This window comes from Grammomys surdaster, unplaced genomic scaffold (assembly GCF_004785775.1).
Source record: "Grammomys surdaster isolate TR1022 unplaced genomic scaffold, NIH_TR_1.0 125580, whole genome shotgun sequence".
Taxonomy (NCBI): Eukaryota; Metazoa; Chordata; class Mammalia; order Rodentia; family Muridae; genus Grammomys; species Grammomys surdaster.
This window is the reverse complement of record NW_021620426.1, coordinates 635237-651191: the sequence shown is the minus strand read 5'-3', so window position 1 is coordinate 651191 and position 15955 is coordinate 635237. Positions and strand designations below refer to the sequence as shown.

The 15955-nt window shown below is 35.6% G+C and overlaps 1 protein-coding gene across 1 annotated transcript in view; it reads right to left on the bottom strand.

Annotated features, from left to right (window-relative positions):
- Wdr49 (WD repeat domain 49) overlaps nucleotides 1–15955 on the bottom strand; it is a 155447-nt gene that overhangs the window by 82641 nt on the left and 56851 nt on the right. Inside the window, exon 7 of the mRNA XM_028786760.1 lies at nucleotides 2342–2575. Within this exon, the coding sequence (XP_028642593.1) occupies nucleotides 2342–2575 (234 nt within the window). The remainder of the gene's footprint in view (nucleotides 1–2341; nucleotides 2576–15955) is intronic.

The window sequence follows — 15955 nt, the reverse complement described above, 5'->3', positions numbered from 1 at the left end:
TTGCAAGGAACTTTGGAAATGTTCCTCACCTCATTTTCATCTTTCTCTTTGTTACTTTTCCATTTTGTGATAAGTATCTACCTAAGTTAGTCTGAGAGTACAATTCAGGTCTGCACTAGGGAACAGTCTCCCTCAGCTACTGGGACTTGGCAGATAAAGGTGACAGCTTACTAATCTTTACTTCATTCCCTACACCTGATACATGTTCAAAAATAGATATATTTGCTTGCTCAGCTATTCTAAAATAGTAACTTGCGACTGACTGATAGGACTCTGTGGAAACCGTTTTCTCTGCACTTCTGTAAGATGGACTCCTGTGATGTAATCTGAAAGTTTTTTTTTTCTTAACCTTAGGGGTTAAGAAAAGATGTTGAAGCAATACACAGATCTGTGTGCTTTGGATATGAATTCATGTTTTCAGTGATTGCTGATGTTAAACATAGCAACAAATAGAGATTCACTTGACTGTACTGAGGTGCTGCCTGCAGCTTCTTACAAGCACATGTCTCTGTAGCCTGCCTGTGTAACTTTGGCATTATTTTTCAACTCCCAGGTGGAAGATTCCGCTACTTTTCTGTGTCCTGAAAGCTGAATTCCTCACCAAATATGGCTCATCTTAAAGCTAATCAACACAAGATCTTAAAGGTCTACAGACAAACCTAGCATTTTCACTTTGCAGGTCTCAATTAACAGAATGTTCTCTGGAAAACAAATGCATCCTGCTCTCAGGGGCCATGGGGAGCCAAATTTACCAGTTGACTTCATGAAGCTTAGTAAAACATTTGCTGGGGAATGTTTCTGTACAGATGGATTTCACACTGAATTATTTTATTAAGGACTTTTACCTCCAAGAATAACCAGAAAACAGTGTTTGAAATGGTGACATGACACAATGCTCATTACTAACAAAGTGCTTTTCACCCCTTGCGCAAAATCTGAACTACTCATTCCTGAGCCAGTGCAGAAACGTCCCTAGCCTTGAAAAGTAAGGATGGGTTAGAGTTATTGTTTAATTGGCCACAAGCTGGAGGTTTACTTTCTGTATTGCTCCCACTATGCTGGGCCTGAGCTAACAATGGCATCAGACTAAATGTCAATGGTGCCTGCTTCTACTACCAGACACATAGCTGACCCCTCTACCAGCATGCCTGGCCAGGATCTGTATGACATCAGGCTCCAGAAGAGGCAAGCTTCATTGAGATTCAGGGAGCGATCCAATAAGCAAAGGCTGCAATGTCATTAAAGTGGTGGAGAGACAAACAACACTCCTGCTGCATACCAAGTGGGATCCCATTTAACTGAATCATTTTCTTATGAATACATTCCATGCTGCCACTTTGAGCCACTGGTGTAAAATATGCTGAGAAAAAATTAGGTCTCTGCTAATTATATTTCATGCATATTTCAGAACTTTCCACAGGGATACAAGAGAGTGATGATCATAAAAGAGGATTTTATAATCAGGTTCACCTGCATTTTGGCTCAAAACCTGAACTATAAGCTGAAGAAGATAGGTATGATTATATTGTGGGATGTGTTGGCTTTAACACAGATGTTGTGATTCCTTATAATTTTATCTGCTGCTACGATAGGCAGAAAATAAAATTTATCTTTGAATCAACCTGGACATATACAGAACATGCAGTAATTCAGTCTTCTCCTGCCCATGTACTGTTTACTAATTTTACCACTGTAGTTTGTAATTGTATTTTTGAAATTAAACTATAATTACATAATTTCTCCCTTCTGTCTCCTTCTAAACCTTCCCAAAAAGCCCCTCCTTGCTCTCTTTCAAATTCATGGCCTTTTATAAAAATTGCTGTTACATACATATATATTTACATATACTTATATGTTTATATATTTGAATGCATATATATGGTACTATATATTCCTAAATACAACCTGCTCAGCTCAGTCTGTATAATGAAATTAGTATGTATAGTTTAGGGGCTGACCATCTGATATTGGCTAACCAAATGTATACTCTTCTATAGGGAAGACTATTTCCCTCACTCTCAGAATTCCTTAGTTGCCTGCAATTCTTTATGTAGGGCCATGTGATTTTTCCCCACCAATTTTGGTCTGTCTATTGTTCTTGTTCAATTCATGGTGGAAAAACCTACATCCATCACTTTACTAAATCAACATAATCCCGAACTACAATCTAAATGTTTGTCTTTGTTATATCTATTGATTAGGGTAATTCTTACTCTGGATCAAGGAGACTTCTCTTTGCAACAGGAGACTACCATTGGTTTTGTTTGTGGTTAAGTTGGGGAGAGGAACCACTGACCTTGAGGAATTGTTGGGAGTGTGGGAGAGAAGAAAGTATCTTTACCTGTTTCAGGAGGGAATTGTAAAGAACACAAGTGACTGCTTTCAAATGGCTCTTCACCCTCTTGATGGCTTCATTTTTCATGGCCAACAAGGCGAGCTGATTATTGAAGGAGATAAAAAGACGTCCATGGGTTTCATCAAAATGGAAAAGGCATGTGAAGTCCTGACTTTTGGGGAAAGAACAAGCTATCCTTTGGATGGACAGCTGGTGTTGAATATCCCAGAGTCTCAAAACCTGGATGACAAGTGATAACAAGGAAAAATCAAATAAACATGTTAGCAATAAGAGTTTCAGGGTATATCTTTCCATTTCTCTCTTGACCCTGATTGTTGCCTCTACAGCACAGTGATTTCTGTCAAGACACTGCTATTTTATGTTTCAATTAACCCACAAACATATAAGTTTCTCTAGTGAAATTACTGAGTGTTCTCCCAGTCTCTGGGATCAGAATGTATGCTTAGGATAGACTTGGAGTAGGCCAAACAAAGCTCCCTCAAAATGCTCATGTGTTTATCCCAGAGCCTATGAATATGTCATTTTACAAGTCAAAAGTAATGTTTCAAGTATGGCTCAATTAAGAATTTTAAAATTGTAAAGAAACCAAAGACACTGACAGTAGCCTAGGTTGATTGAGGGTTCCCATGGGACCCCCTTTGCCAGCAATTCAAAAAGTTATAACTCAGTACCAGAACTAGAAGCTTCATTTGCTGATAAGAAACGTTTGTCTGGGCCTCCATCTTCCCCATTATTTAGTGACCTTGTGTATATCACCTTCATGTATATGTTTTAGGAAGTTTCAACTATGTTGGGTTTCCTTTACAACTTCTCAAATGGCTCTTAGTTTTACTTATATCTCACCGTATTCCCTCCCTAATGTACATTTCTCTTCTTTTCTCTGTTTAATCCTCCTGTTTCATCTTCCCCATCCATCCAAACTATTTATTGTACTTCCCCCCTTACTGGGGTGATTCAATCACTCCATCATATTTCCTTCTCTATGCACAACCTCTATGGTTATACACAATGTAGCTTGATTATTGAAGACTTAACATCTATCATCCACATCTACATACAATCAAATACATACAATGTCTGACTCTGTAGGTCTGGGTTACTTCATTCAGAACGATCTTATTTTTCTACTTACATGAATTTATTTGTAAATTTCATATCAGTTCCTTAACTTATAAATAACATTCTATTGTGTAACTATACCACATTGTCTTTATCCATTTATTCATGATATACATCTAGTCTGTTCTCAATATTTTTTATTACAAAGGCCTTATTGTGGAAGAAAACACCTAAATTATTTGTTGCACACTGAGAAGCTGAACTGGTGCCTACCTAGAGTCTTCACCTATATTGGCTAGTGTTCAAACTACTGGGAGGTAATATGCATGCTACCCAAGGATACAGGTCATCACCAAGCCAGCTCCAGATCCTTTGTCTACAATGGTGAATTACATGAAGATGTGCTTATGCAACAGTGGTACAAATCTTGTGAAAGTAGTAACCAATATATGCTTGCATTTAAAGCCCACTCCATGAGATAAAACTTATCCCTTACACTGTTTGGGTAGCCAAGATCCCGAGATGAGATAGACCAGAGACCTAGAGGAAAAACAAAATGCTGCTGCTTCACTAAAGGAATGTAGCAACGAAAGGATATTTTGCTCTGCTCATATATCACTGCCTCACCCAGTCATCAAAAGAGAAGGCTCCTCCTGCAGTAGATGGGATAACAAATAATATCAAATACAGAGATCAATGGTGTAAAATGTGACAATATCGAGAGACCCTGGAACATTTACTCATAAATGGGATGTCTCAGTCAATTCTCTCCTCTCATGGTTCTGGTAATAGTGAAGAATAGGGGGTGAAAGAATTGCAAGAGCCAAAGGGGATTGAGAATACCTAAGAAACGAGGCCTTCTGAACACACATAGCAGAACTGATAGACATAGGAACACACAGACTGTGGAAGTATGCACAGGGCTTGTACAGGCCTGGACTTGACGAATTTCCAGTGCTAAGAGTAGAAGTACACAAAAGCTCCCCTCCCTAACCAAGAAACTATCTCTAACTGATAACCACTTACAAATGAAAACACAGTGTTCTCTAATGTGGTCTCATGGGATATATAAAGCACTCTTAAGGACAGGCCTGATGCACAGTACTAGATGACCTAACAATAAATGAACTCAATAGTAATTTGAAAGGATTTTTTGAGTTTGTTTGGTTTTTGGTTTTGTCAATTTTTTTTTGTTTGTTTGTCTCATAATACCTTGTCTAAGGTTTTGTTTTTATTTTGGGGGGAATGTTTGTTTGTTTGTTTGTTTGATGTTTTGGATTTGTTTTATTTTGTTTTTTGTTTTTGTCTTATCCAAGAGGTAATCTTTTACTAATATATTCTGTTTTTTTTATTTTTGTTTTTATGAGATTTTTGTGTTTGCCAGTGTATTAGTCTCTGTATTCTTAAGTGTTTCTTGTGCTTTTTTGGAGGAAGGGCATAGGGAGGCTTTGTTTTTCTGTTCATTGTTTTTATTTTATCCTATTCAGCTTGGTTTGGTTTTTATTTTATCTTATTTTAATATTTTTCTACATTTTTTTAGATATTTATTTGTTTTCTAAGAGAGAGAGCAAGAAAGAATTAAGGTTTGGGTGGTTGGGGAGGTGGGGAGGAAGTGGGAGAGGGGTTACCAAAATCAGAATGTAGTTTATGAAAAATATTTTCAAGTTTTTAACAGAGGGGAAAAAAACAACAACAAAATATTTTAAGATTTATGTCTCTATAGAGAGTTGGGTCAATGGTTAAGAACACTGTTAATCTTCCAGAGAACCCAGCTGATTCACTATTGGCCTTTTATAACTACCTGTAGCTTTAGTTCCAGGGACTCTTATGTCCTATTCTGATCTCTGCGTGCAGAGGTCACCAAGAATGCATATAACATACATATATTCATCAGGGAAACACCCAATCAAATAAATAAAATAAACCATTAAAAATCTTTAAGAACTTTAAGAAATACTAAGATAAATTGTTTGGGTGAGATTAGAATGAATATGGTTCTTTAAATATTGAAGGAGAAAGCAAAGAAAAAAACCAGCAATGTAATATGAAGACATTTTCTAATGTTGTTTGCTGGCTATGACAATGAAGAATGAGACAATGACACACAGAGAAAAAAGTCTTGTAAGGAAGGGAATGGATTTTCCCCAGAGCCTCAGAAGAGACATAGTCTTGCCAGCATCTAAATTTTAGCCCTGTGATAACCATGCAGAATGTTCAGAATTCTAATCTGTAGAATACAACCCTCCCAGGCTAGTCCACCTGGGGAAAAGGCTGCAGTGGTGAATTGCATATGATCCCATGATCTTCACTGTCTGGCTCTGAGTTCAATCTTTGGTCTCTAAGACCCTTGCAGAACCCCACACATGTTCTGCTCCATAGTGAAGGCTTGCACAGGAGTCATAAGACCTACCAGCTTGGGGCTGGAAAGATGGCTCAACCAGCAGTACAGTCAGCAAAGTGAGGTGCCCTGACCTCGTTGTCTTCCTAATAAGACCTGCTGTCATCAGGATCATCCAGAAAATGCCAGGGAAAAACAGATATCCAAAGGACAACATAAGAAAAGTACCAACAAGAGCCTGGGAAATATGGTACCAGCTGTTCTGCTACAGCAAGCCCTGGATATTCAAATGAAATTGAAGCACGAGAAGATGATCTTAAGTCAAATCTTATAAAAATGACATAGTCCTTTAAAGAGTAAATGAATAATTCCCTTAAAGAAATACAGGAAAATACATTCAAACTGATAGAGGTATTAAAAGGGGAAGAAAAAATATAAAGAAATACAATAAAATACAATCAAACAGGTTAAGTATATGATAACACTGTCCAAGGCCTTAAAAGGAAAATAGAACCAATAGAGAAAACACAAAAAGAAGCAAGTTCAAACAGATTGGTCTAGGAAAGAAAATCTACCCACCACATAATAATCAAAACATTAAATATACCAAACAAAGAAAAAATCTAAAATAGCAAATGAAAAAGACCAAATAACATATAAAGGCAGACCTATCAGAATTTTACTCAATTTCTCATCTAGAAATCTAAAAGCTACAAGGGCCTGGGCAGAGGTCTTGCAGACCCTAAATGACCACAGATGTCAACCCAGATTACTATACCCACCAAAACTTTTAATCACAGTAGATAGAGAAACTGAGATATTCTATGACAAAACTAAATTCAAATACTACCTTTATGTTATCACAGCCCTAGAGTGAATGCTAAAAAGAAAATTCCATCACAATGAAGCTAACTACACTCAAAAACACACTAGAAATAAGTAATTTCACAACATCAGAACCAATATAAAAGAAACTCACACAGACACAAGTACATGCATACACACACATACACACACACACACACACACACAAATAACAACAACAACCAACATCAAAATAACAGGATGCATAAATAGAAACTATCATTTTGCTATGTACAAGAAGCACATTTCAGGAACAAAGATAGTTATTATCTCAGTATAAACTGCTGAAAAAAATGTTTTCCTAGCACACAGACCCAAGAAAGAAGCTGAAGTAGCCTTTCTAATATCTAATAAAATAGACTTTCAACAAAAAGTTATCAATAATCAAAAAACCAAGGGGAAGAACACTTCATATTCGTCAAAGAGAAAATCTGAGAAGAACACAACTCAATTCTCAACATCTATGCCCCTAATGCAAGGGCACTTGTATTTGGAAAAAAATTCTAAAGTTTAAATCACACATCATCCCTACACATTAATAGTAGGAGACTTCAACACCTCACTCTCACTCATAAACAGGAGGTATTGAGAGAGAAACTAAAGAAAGAAATAAGGAAATTAACACAAGTTGTGATACAAATGGACCTAACAGATATCTATAGAACATTTCATCAAAATACAAAAGAATATACCTTCTCAGCACCTCACAGAAACTTCTCCAAAACTGACCATATAATAAGTCAAAAATCAAGCCTCAACAAATACAACAAGATTAAAATAATTCCATGTATCTTATCAGATTACCATGGATTAAAGCTGAACTTCAACAACAACAGTAACAATACAAATCCTACATACTCATAGAAATTGAACAACTCTCTACTCATGAAAGCAGTGCCAAGAGGAAAGGTCATAGCACTAAGTGCCTACATAAAGAAACTGAAGAGTTCTCACACTACTGAATTAAAAGCACATCTGAAGGCTCTAGGAAAAAAGAGAGGAAAAACACACCCAAGAGTAGTAGAAGGCGGAAAATAATCAAACAGAGGGCTGAAATCAATCAGTTAGAAACAATGAGAACAATACAAAGAATCAATGAACTAAGAGTTGGTTCTTTGAGAAAACTAAAAAAAAAAGCCAAACTACTAAAAGGTAGCAAGATAGTACCCAAATTAACAAAATCAGAAAAGAAAAAAGATGCATAACAACGGACACTGAGGAAATTCAAAGAATTATTAGGTCTTACTTAAAAAAAAAAAGTACTCGAGAAAATTGGAAAATATGTATGAAATAGATGATTTTCTAGAAAAATGCCAATTACCAAATATTAACCTCATGTACACTGTCTAAATAGTCTTATAACTCTAAGGAAATAGTAGCAGTCATTTAAAATCTTCCAACCCAGAAAAAAACAAAAGCAAAACCAAAAACAAAAGAGCCAGGGGTCAGATGATTTTTAGCCCAGAATTCTACCAGACTTTCAAAGAAGAGCTAATTCCAATACTCCATAAACTACTCCACAAAATAGGAACAGAAGGAACACTGCCTAATTCATTTTGTGAGGCTACAGTCACCCTGATATCTAAAACACACAAAGATTCAACAAAGAGAGTTTCAGAACAATATCCCATTGATGCAAAAATGCTCAATAAAATACTTGTAAACCAAATCCAAGAATATATCAAAATTATCATCCACCATGATCAAGTAGGCTTCATCCCACAGATGGAGAAGTGATTCAATGTACAAAAATCTATCCATATAATCTACCATATAAACAAATTGAAAGAAAAGAAACACATGATCATATTAATAGGTGCTGAAAAGCCTTTGACAAAATCCAACATCCCTTCATGTTATTACTCTTTGCAAGACCAGGGATACAAGGCACATGCCTAAGTACAATAAAGGCAATGTACAGCAAGCCAATACCCAACATCAAATTAAATGGAGAGAAATTTAAAGTAACTACGCTAAAATGAGGGACAAGATAAGGCTGTCCACTCTCTTCCTATCTCTTCAATATAGTACTTGAAGTTCTAGCCAGAGCAATAGAACAACTAAAGGAAACCAAAGGGATACAAATTGGAAAGGAAAAAGTAAAACATCACTGCTCACATATGATATGATATGATATGATATGATATATGATAGTACATGTAAGCAACCCCAAAAATTCTTCCAGAGAACTCCTACGGCTGATAAATATCCTCAGCAACATAGCTGAATAAAAAATTTACTCAAAGAAATAAGTAGTTCTCCTTTATACAAACAATAAATAGGTTAAAAAACAACTTAGAAAGACAATACCCTCCACAATAACCACAAATAATACAAACTATTTTGGTGTAACTCTAACCAAGAAAGTGAAAGACCTATATGACAAGAACTTCAAGTCTCTGAAGAAAGAAATTGAGGAAGATATCAGAAGATGGAAACATCTACCATTCCCATGGATTGGTAGGATTCACAAAATGAAAATGGGCATCTTGAAAGAACAATTCACTCCTTCATATGAAAAACCAAAATAACTCAGGATAGCTAAAGACAGTCCTGAACAAACTGCTGGAGTTATCACTGTCCCTGACTTCAAGCTGTACTACACAGGAGTAGTAATAAAACCTAAAATCCTCATGGTATTGGTATAGAAATAGACAAGTTGAGGAATGGAATGGAATCTAAGGCCCAATAATGAATCCACATACCTACAGACACTTGATTTTGAATAGAGCAATGACAACTATACAATAGAAAAAGAAGAGTATCTTCAACAAATGGTGCTGGTCTAACAGGATGTCTGCACGTAGAAGAATGCAAATAGATCCATATTCATCACTCTATACAAAAGTCCAAATGGATCAAAGACCTCAACATAAAACTAGATATAATAAATCTAATAGAGGCAAAATTAGGGATTCGCTTTGAGCTTATTGGTACAGCAGACAACATCCTGAACAGAACACCAATGGTTCTAAGCACTAAGATCAACAACTCATAAATGAGACCTCATAAAACTGAAAACTTTCTGTAAGGCAAAGGACACTGTCAAAAGGATGAAATGACAGAATGAAAAAAGATCTTCTCTAACCCTACATTTGACAGATTGCCAATGTTCAAAATATATAAATAACTCAAGAAGTTAGACACCAGTAACCCAAAGAACCCATTTTTAAAAATGGGATGCAGAGCTGAACAGAGAGTTCTCAACAGAAGGAATTTCAAATGGCTAGAAACACTTAAAGAAATATTCAACATCCTTTGGCATCATGGAAATGCAAATGAAAATGACTCTGAGATTCTACCTTACATCCATCAGAATGCCTAAGATCAAAAATTCAATGGACAGCACATGCTGGTAAGGATGTTGAGCTAGGTGGCCACATTTTTATTGCTGGTGGAAGTGCAAACTTGTACTTTCCTCTGGAAGTCAATTTGGCAGTTTCTCAGAACATTTGGAATAGTTTTACCTCAAGACCCAGCTATGTCACTTCCAACATCTCACAAGGTCTTCCCCATCTCAGAGAAGCACAGGGAGGAATGGAGAATGGAACTTTGTGAGGAGCTATTGGGAGGAAAGGGGAGTGGAATAATGAGATATAAAATGAATAAATAATAATAAAACCCAACACACTGTAAATTTTGTCTTTAAATACAACTTAAGTCTTCTAAAATCTACCCATTTTTAATCCATTGTCTCAGGCAGTTAAATCAGAATCTGTGAAGATGGGTCCAGAAAGCATTTTTAAAACAATACTAGGCCTGGCTTTTGTCCCTACCTGAACTGTAGTATGAAGCTTTATGGTTCAGTCCATTGAAATTTCTATGAGCAAGCAATCTTTGCTTCATAACTAATGTGTATGACTTGACTGTAACCCAGATAATGACTATCTATCTCTTTTGTTCTCAGGATAGAACAACTACAGGCTCGTACTTTTATGTTATTTACATATTTTATGTTATTTACATAAAAGTACTCAGTCTCATTTATTATTTGCAAAAATGATGCTCAAATGTAGTTATTATTAGGTGATTATAAATCCTCCCCTCTGTTTGTGTTCAAGTTAACTTCTAAAATAGAACATGTCAAAATAAGTATTTTAGGGAATGAAAATATAACTCAGTTACAAAAGGGCTTGCCGCATGTGCTGGTTAGATTGAAAACTTGATGCAGATTAGAGTTAGTTATCTAGAAAGAGGAAACTTGAGTTGAAAAAATGCATCCATCAGACTGGCTTGTAGGCAAGCCTATGAGGCATTTTTTATTGATTAATTGATTGATTTATTGATTATAGGTGAGGGGCTGAGCTTACTGTGGGTGGTGCCACATTTGGGCAAGTGGCCTTGAGTAAGTTTCATTAAAAAGCCAAGACAGTTGGCAGCATTCCTCTTTACTCTCTGCTTCAGTTCCTGCCTCTGTATTCCTGCTTGACTTCCTTCCCTGAGTTCCTTCAATTACAGTAGAAGTGCAAGCCACATAAACTCTCTCCTACCAAAAACATCAGAGTGTTTATCAAAGGAATAGAAAGCAAACTAGAACATAGCACATGAATAGCAACTTGCATTTGAATGACTAACACCCATGGAGTAGCATAGGTATAGAAGCTATGACTACACACCTAATGCTAGAGAACTGGAGACAGGAGGATTCCAGAAACTAACTGATCAACCAGAATAGGCAATTGGTATCCTTCTAGTTCAGTAGAGATGTTCTCAAAATAAATCAGATAGCCAGTTGTGGAATATATCTGCCATCAATCTTCAGCCTCTATATATACAGGCACATACATGTACACACATCTGCAACAACTGCAAGCACATTTATACATATACCTGAAGATGTACATACAACATAAACATGTGTGTGTGTTTGTGTGTTATGTTGTATGTACGTGTTCAGATGTATACATATATATACTTGTTGTTTTATTTCATTTGAGACAGTTTCATTTAGTCCATGCTTGCCTTAAACTTGATATATAACTGTAGATGATCAGAAATCTCTCATCCTTCCTGCTTCTATCTCACAAGTGTTTGGATTAGAGATGTATATCACCACATTCAGAAATATATGAGTATATTTGATAGTAATTTTATTGTTTATCATTATGTTCTTCTTTTTAAGCATAATAAAATAAATTCCTAAAATTTCTATTGAACAATTGGTCCAGTAAATTTAAATAAATTTTATGAATTCTTATACACATGTATGCCTGCATACATTCTGATACCTAGCACATATAATGGCTATAAAAAATCATATTAGTCAGGTTCTTGAACTCATGTTTAGTCAGAGTCTGCTTGGGGCTCTTCATTTCATCTCCACCTTTATAGTATTGGAAATAAAAACCCAATCTTTTTATTTTATTAAAGCAAAATTTAACATTGTACCTGATAAAGATAGTTTTCTGATCTCATTTTATGTCAATTGCCAATGTTTTAATAAGCAGAATTATAAATTCTGTAGCATTTATATGCATTAGAAATAGAAGCCAGTACATTGAGACTTCAGATACTTGGATCCAACTTTAACCCAACACAGGTATCTGACATATATGAATATCATCTATCCATTTCTTTACCTTTCTGTTGAAGCACTATTGCAAACTCTGAAATTATGTCAGTTGTGTGGAGAATGTAGTGAAATTGTTCATCCTGTTATGTAAATATTTCCAAATCACAGCATGTGAAAGTATAGTGTAAGGAGGATTGTATTCAGATGTAGGCTAGCACTTTGTTTGCAGTCAGGCTTTTCTGCAGAACCCTGCTCCCTGCCAGAGGTGAGCAGAACCACTATTATTCATACAGTAAAACTACAATAAACAAATATTTTCTTTTTACTATAAATGGTACTTTCATAAAGAAGTAACTGCATGACTTAAGGAGGCACATGAATAAATATGTGGATGGACAGAGACTGTTTTCTATGCACTGTTGAAAGCTGAGTCAGCATCAGATCAGATTCAATTCTAAGTACATGGTTTAAAAGATTCATAATTTTCTAATAATGGCAGAAACATGAAGGAGAGAGAGAAAGTTGACTCAAATTATTATATATGGAAAGGTTTCCTAGTTGTAACAGCAATATTTAAGAAATAGAAAAAGACAGAGGAAGTGTGAGGCTTGCCAGTGGGGCTTTGAAAACTGCAGTGCAGGAGCCTGGCTCTATGAAGTCAGCTCCAAAGAACATGGCTTAGGCATAAAAGTAAGACAGGAACTGAAGGTGCTGGCTGCCCCTGATATAACACTATATAACAGTTCCATTTACAATTAAGTCTTCCAGTAATCTATAAAATTATAATCAATAAACACTTAAAGGGCACTTATTGGACAGGATGTCATCTCACTGAATCTTTATAAGATATACATTACCTTCAAATTTTAGCCTTAAGTCAGGTAACAATTGTTTCTCTTCCCAGAGGAGCAGTTAAAGATTGCAGGGGGAGAGGATGTTATGTTCCTTAATGGTATAGTTACTGGTTTACTGTCCCTGTTTAAGCAAATATCACCCCTCATGCTCATTCAGACAACCATAGTAAACACAGTGGGATACACACACATACACACACACACACAAAATGAAATTCAGAGGAGAGGTTGGGATGAAGAAGAGATTTGGTGTAAATAGAAGAGGATAATGGGTGGGAAGAGTTGGGGTCAAAGAAAATTTGTTCACAAAAGTCTAAAAGAAGAAATAAATTTAATTTTAGAAACATCTTTTTACCACTTCCAGCCCCTCAGGCATAAGAGCATTCTTCTCTAAGTCATATTCTCTGATATCCATCTTTAAATGTTACCATAGCTATCATCTTTGTTCTTCCCTAATTTTTAAAAATTATTTTTAAAAAGAAATAAAATATGACACGAAACTATAATCCTCTGATTTCTAACACTTATTCCCATTGTATAGTCTCTCATTAGTAGAAAACAAGAATTTTCTCAGAAGACCTGTTGAAATACTCAAGAAGCCTAAACAAGAAATAGAAAATATGCATAGTTATAGAAAAATAACAAAATTGTATAAATAAATATAGGGTATATTTTTCATATTTTAAGGTTGTGAGTATATATGGTGAGGAAGATACACAGAGACCAGCTGCAGGGAGGTAGATCAGCTTTCCTTGGGGTGATTCAAGGCTTATATAGTTTGAGGGGTTAGGAGTGGTAGAAACATCCAGAATGGGCAAAGGTCATTGACTGAAGGCTTAGACTACCAAAATGACTCATTAACATAAGGGAACATTTCTGGAACCTCAGGTGCTAACTGAATGGGTTTGTTTCAGGAGAAAGGAAGTTGAGTTTGTAATCTTAACTTAGGCTGTATGATATTCTGCAGGTAGAGACATGGGGGGAGGGTTGAACTCCCCAGGTAACCTCACAGTAGGAAAAGTCCTGCCAAAGAAGGGAGTACTCCATTATGTGTCACATCAGTAGGCTATCAGGTCAGTGGATGACTTGAACCTTAATTAACAGAGTTTTCACACATACAAGAAACATAAAGAATATCAAGTAGATTGGACCAAAAAAGAAAGTCTCTTAAATGCATATGACTAAAAAACACTAAACATACAGAACAAGAAGAAGAAGAATATGAAAATTTGCAAGGTAAAAGACCAAGTAACACATAAAGGCAGAACTATTAAAATTACACATTGGACTTCTCAATGGAGACTCTAAAAGACAAAAGGACCTAGGTAGATAATGCCAAGACTCTAAGAGACCAGAGATGCCAGTCTGGAATAGTAAACACAGCAAAATTTTTAATTACCGTAGATGAAGAAAATAAGCTATTCCATATTAAAGTCAAATGTAAGCAATATGTATTTATAAATCCAAACTTACAAAGTGTACTAGAAGGAAAACTCCAACCAAAAGAGGTTAACTACAGCCAGGAAAACACAGGGAATCAATAATCCCAGATCTATAAGATCAAAGGAAGGTAATCTCACCCTCAAACACACATGCAGCCTACCACAACCAACAACAACAGCAACAAAAACATCATCAACAACAAAATAACAGGAATTAACAATCATTGGTCATTGATACCTCTGAATGTTAGTGGTCTCAATCCCCCCCTGCCCCCCCAAAAAAAAGATACAGAATGGATGCAGAAACCAGATCTATCTTTTGCTACATTCAGGAAACACACTTAAACATAAAAGATAGACATTACCTAAGGGTAAAATATTGGAAAAAGACATTCTAAACAAATAAGCCTAAGAAACACTCTGGTGTAGCCACTTTAATATCTAACAAAATACACTTCAAAACAAAACTAATCAGAAGAGATAGGGAAGGATAACACATACTCATCAAATGAAAAATTCACCTACATGCCATTTTAATTTTTAATATCTATTCCCCTAACACAAGAGTGCCCATATTTGTTAAAGAAACATTTTTACATCTTAATTCATACATTGACTCTCACACAATGACAATGGGAGACTTCAAATACTTCACTCTAACCAATAGACAGGTAATCTAGACAAAATCTTCAAAGAGAAATGTTAGAGCTAACCAACATTATCAAACAAATGAACCTAAGAGAATTTACAGAACATTTTGCACAAATACAAAAGAACACACTTTTTTTTTCAGCATAGAACTTTTCTCATGGAAATTTCTCCAAAATTAACCACTTACTCGAATACAAAGCAAGTTTCATCAGGTACAAGACAATTGAAATAAACCCCTGTACTGAGTGACTGTTTTTGTGTATCAAGTTGACCTAAGAAAGAAAGAAACTAGGGTTAAAGAAATGCCTCCAGGAGATCCAACTATAAGGCATTCATCTATTAAAGATCAATTGGACATTGTTTTATCCTGTTTGGCTGTCTCTTGAAGGCCTAGTATTTTCTGAGGAAAGTGGATCTGGGGGAAAGTGTAGGTTGTGGGGAACTTAAAGGAGTAGAGGGAAGGGAAACTGTGGTTAATATGCATTGTATGAGAAAAACTATTTTTTCAATTAAAAAAACAATTATTTTAAAATAAAACAGGAAAATTCTGAATATAGAATATTAAAATGACCAAGTAACACTTTTTAAAATGTTCAACATCTTTAGTCATCAGGGAAATTCAAATCAAAACTATTTTGAATTTCCATTCTTTGCTTGTCTTAATGGCTAAGATCTATTATACAAGTAGCATCTCATATTGGAGAGGATATGGAGCAAAGAGAAACATTCCTCTATTGCTAGTATAACTAAAAACCTGTACACCAACTATGAACATCATTATGGCAGATCCTTGGGTATATGGTAATCAATCTATCTCTAAATCCAGCTATATTACTCTTGGACATATACCCAAAAAATGCTTCATCCTATCACAAGGAC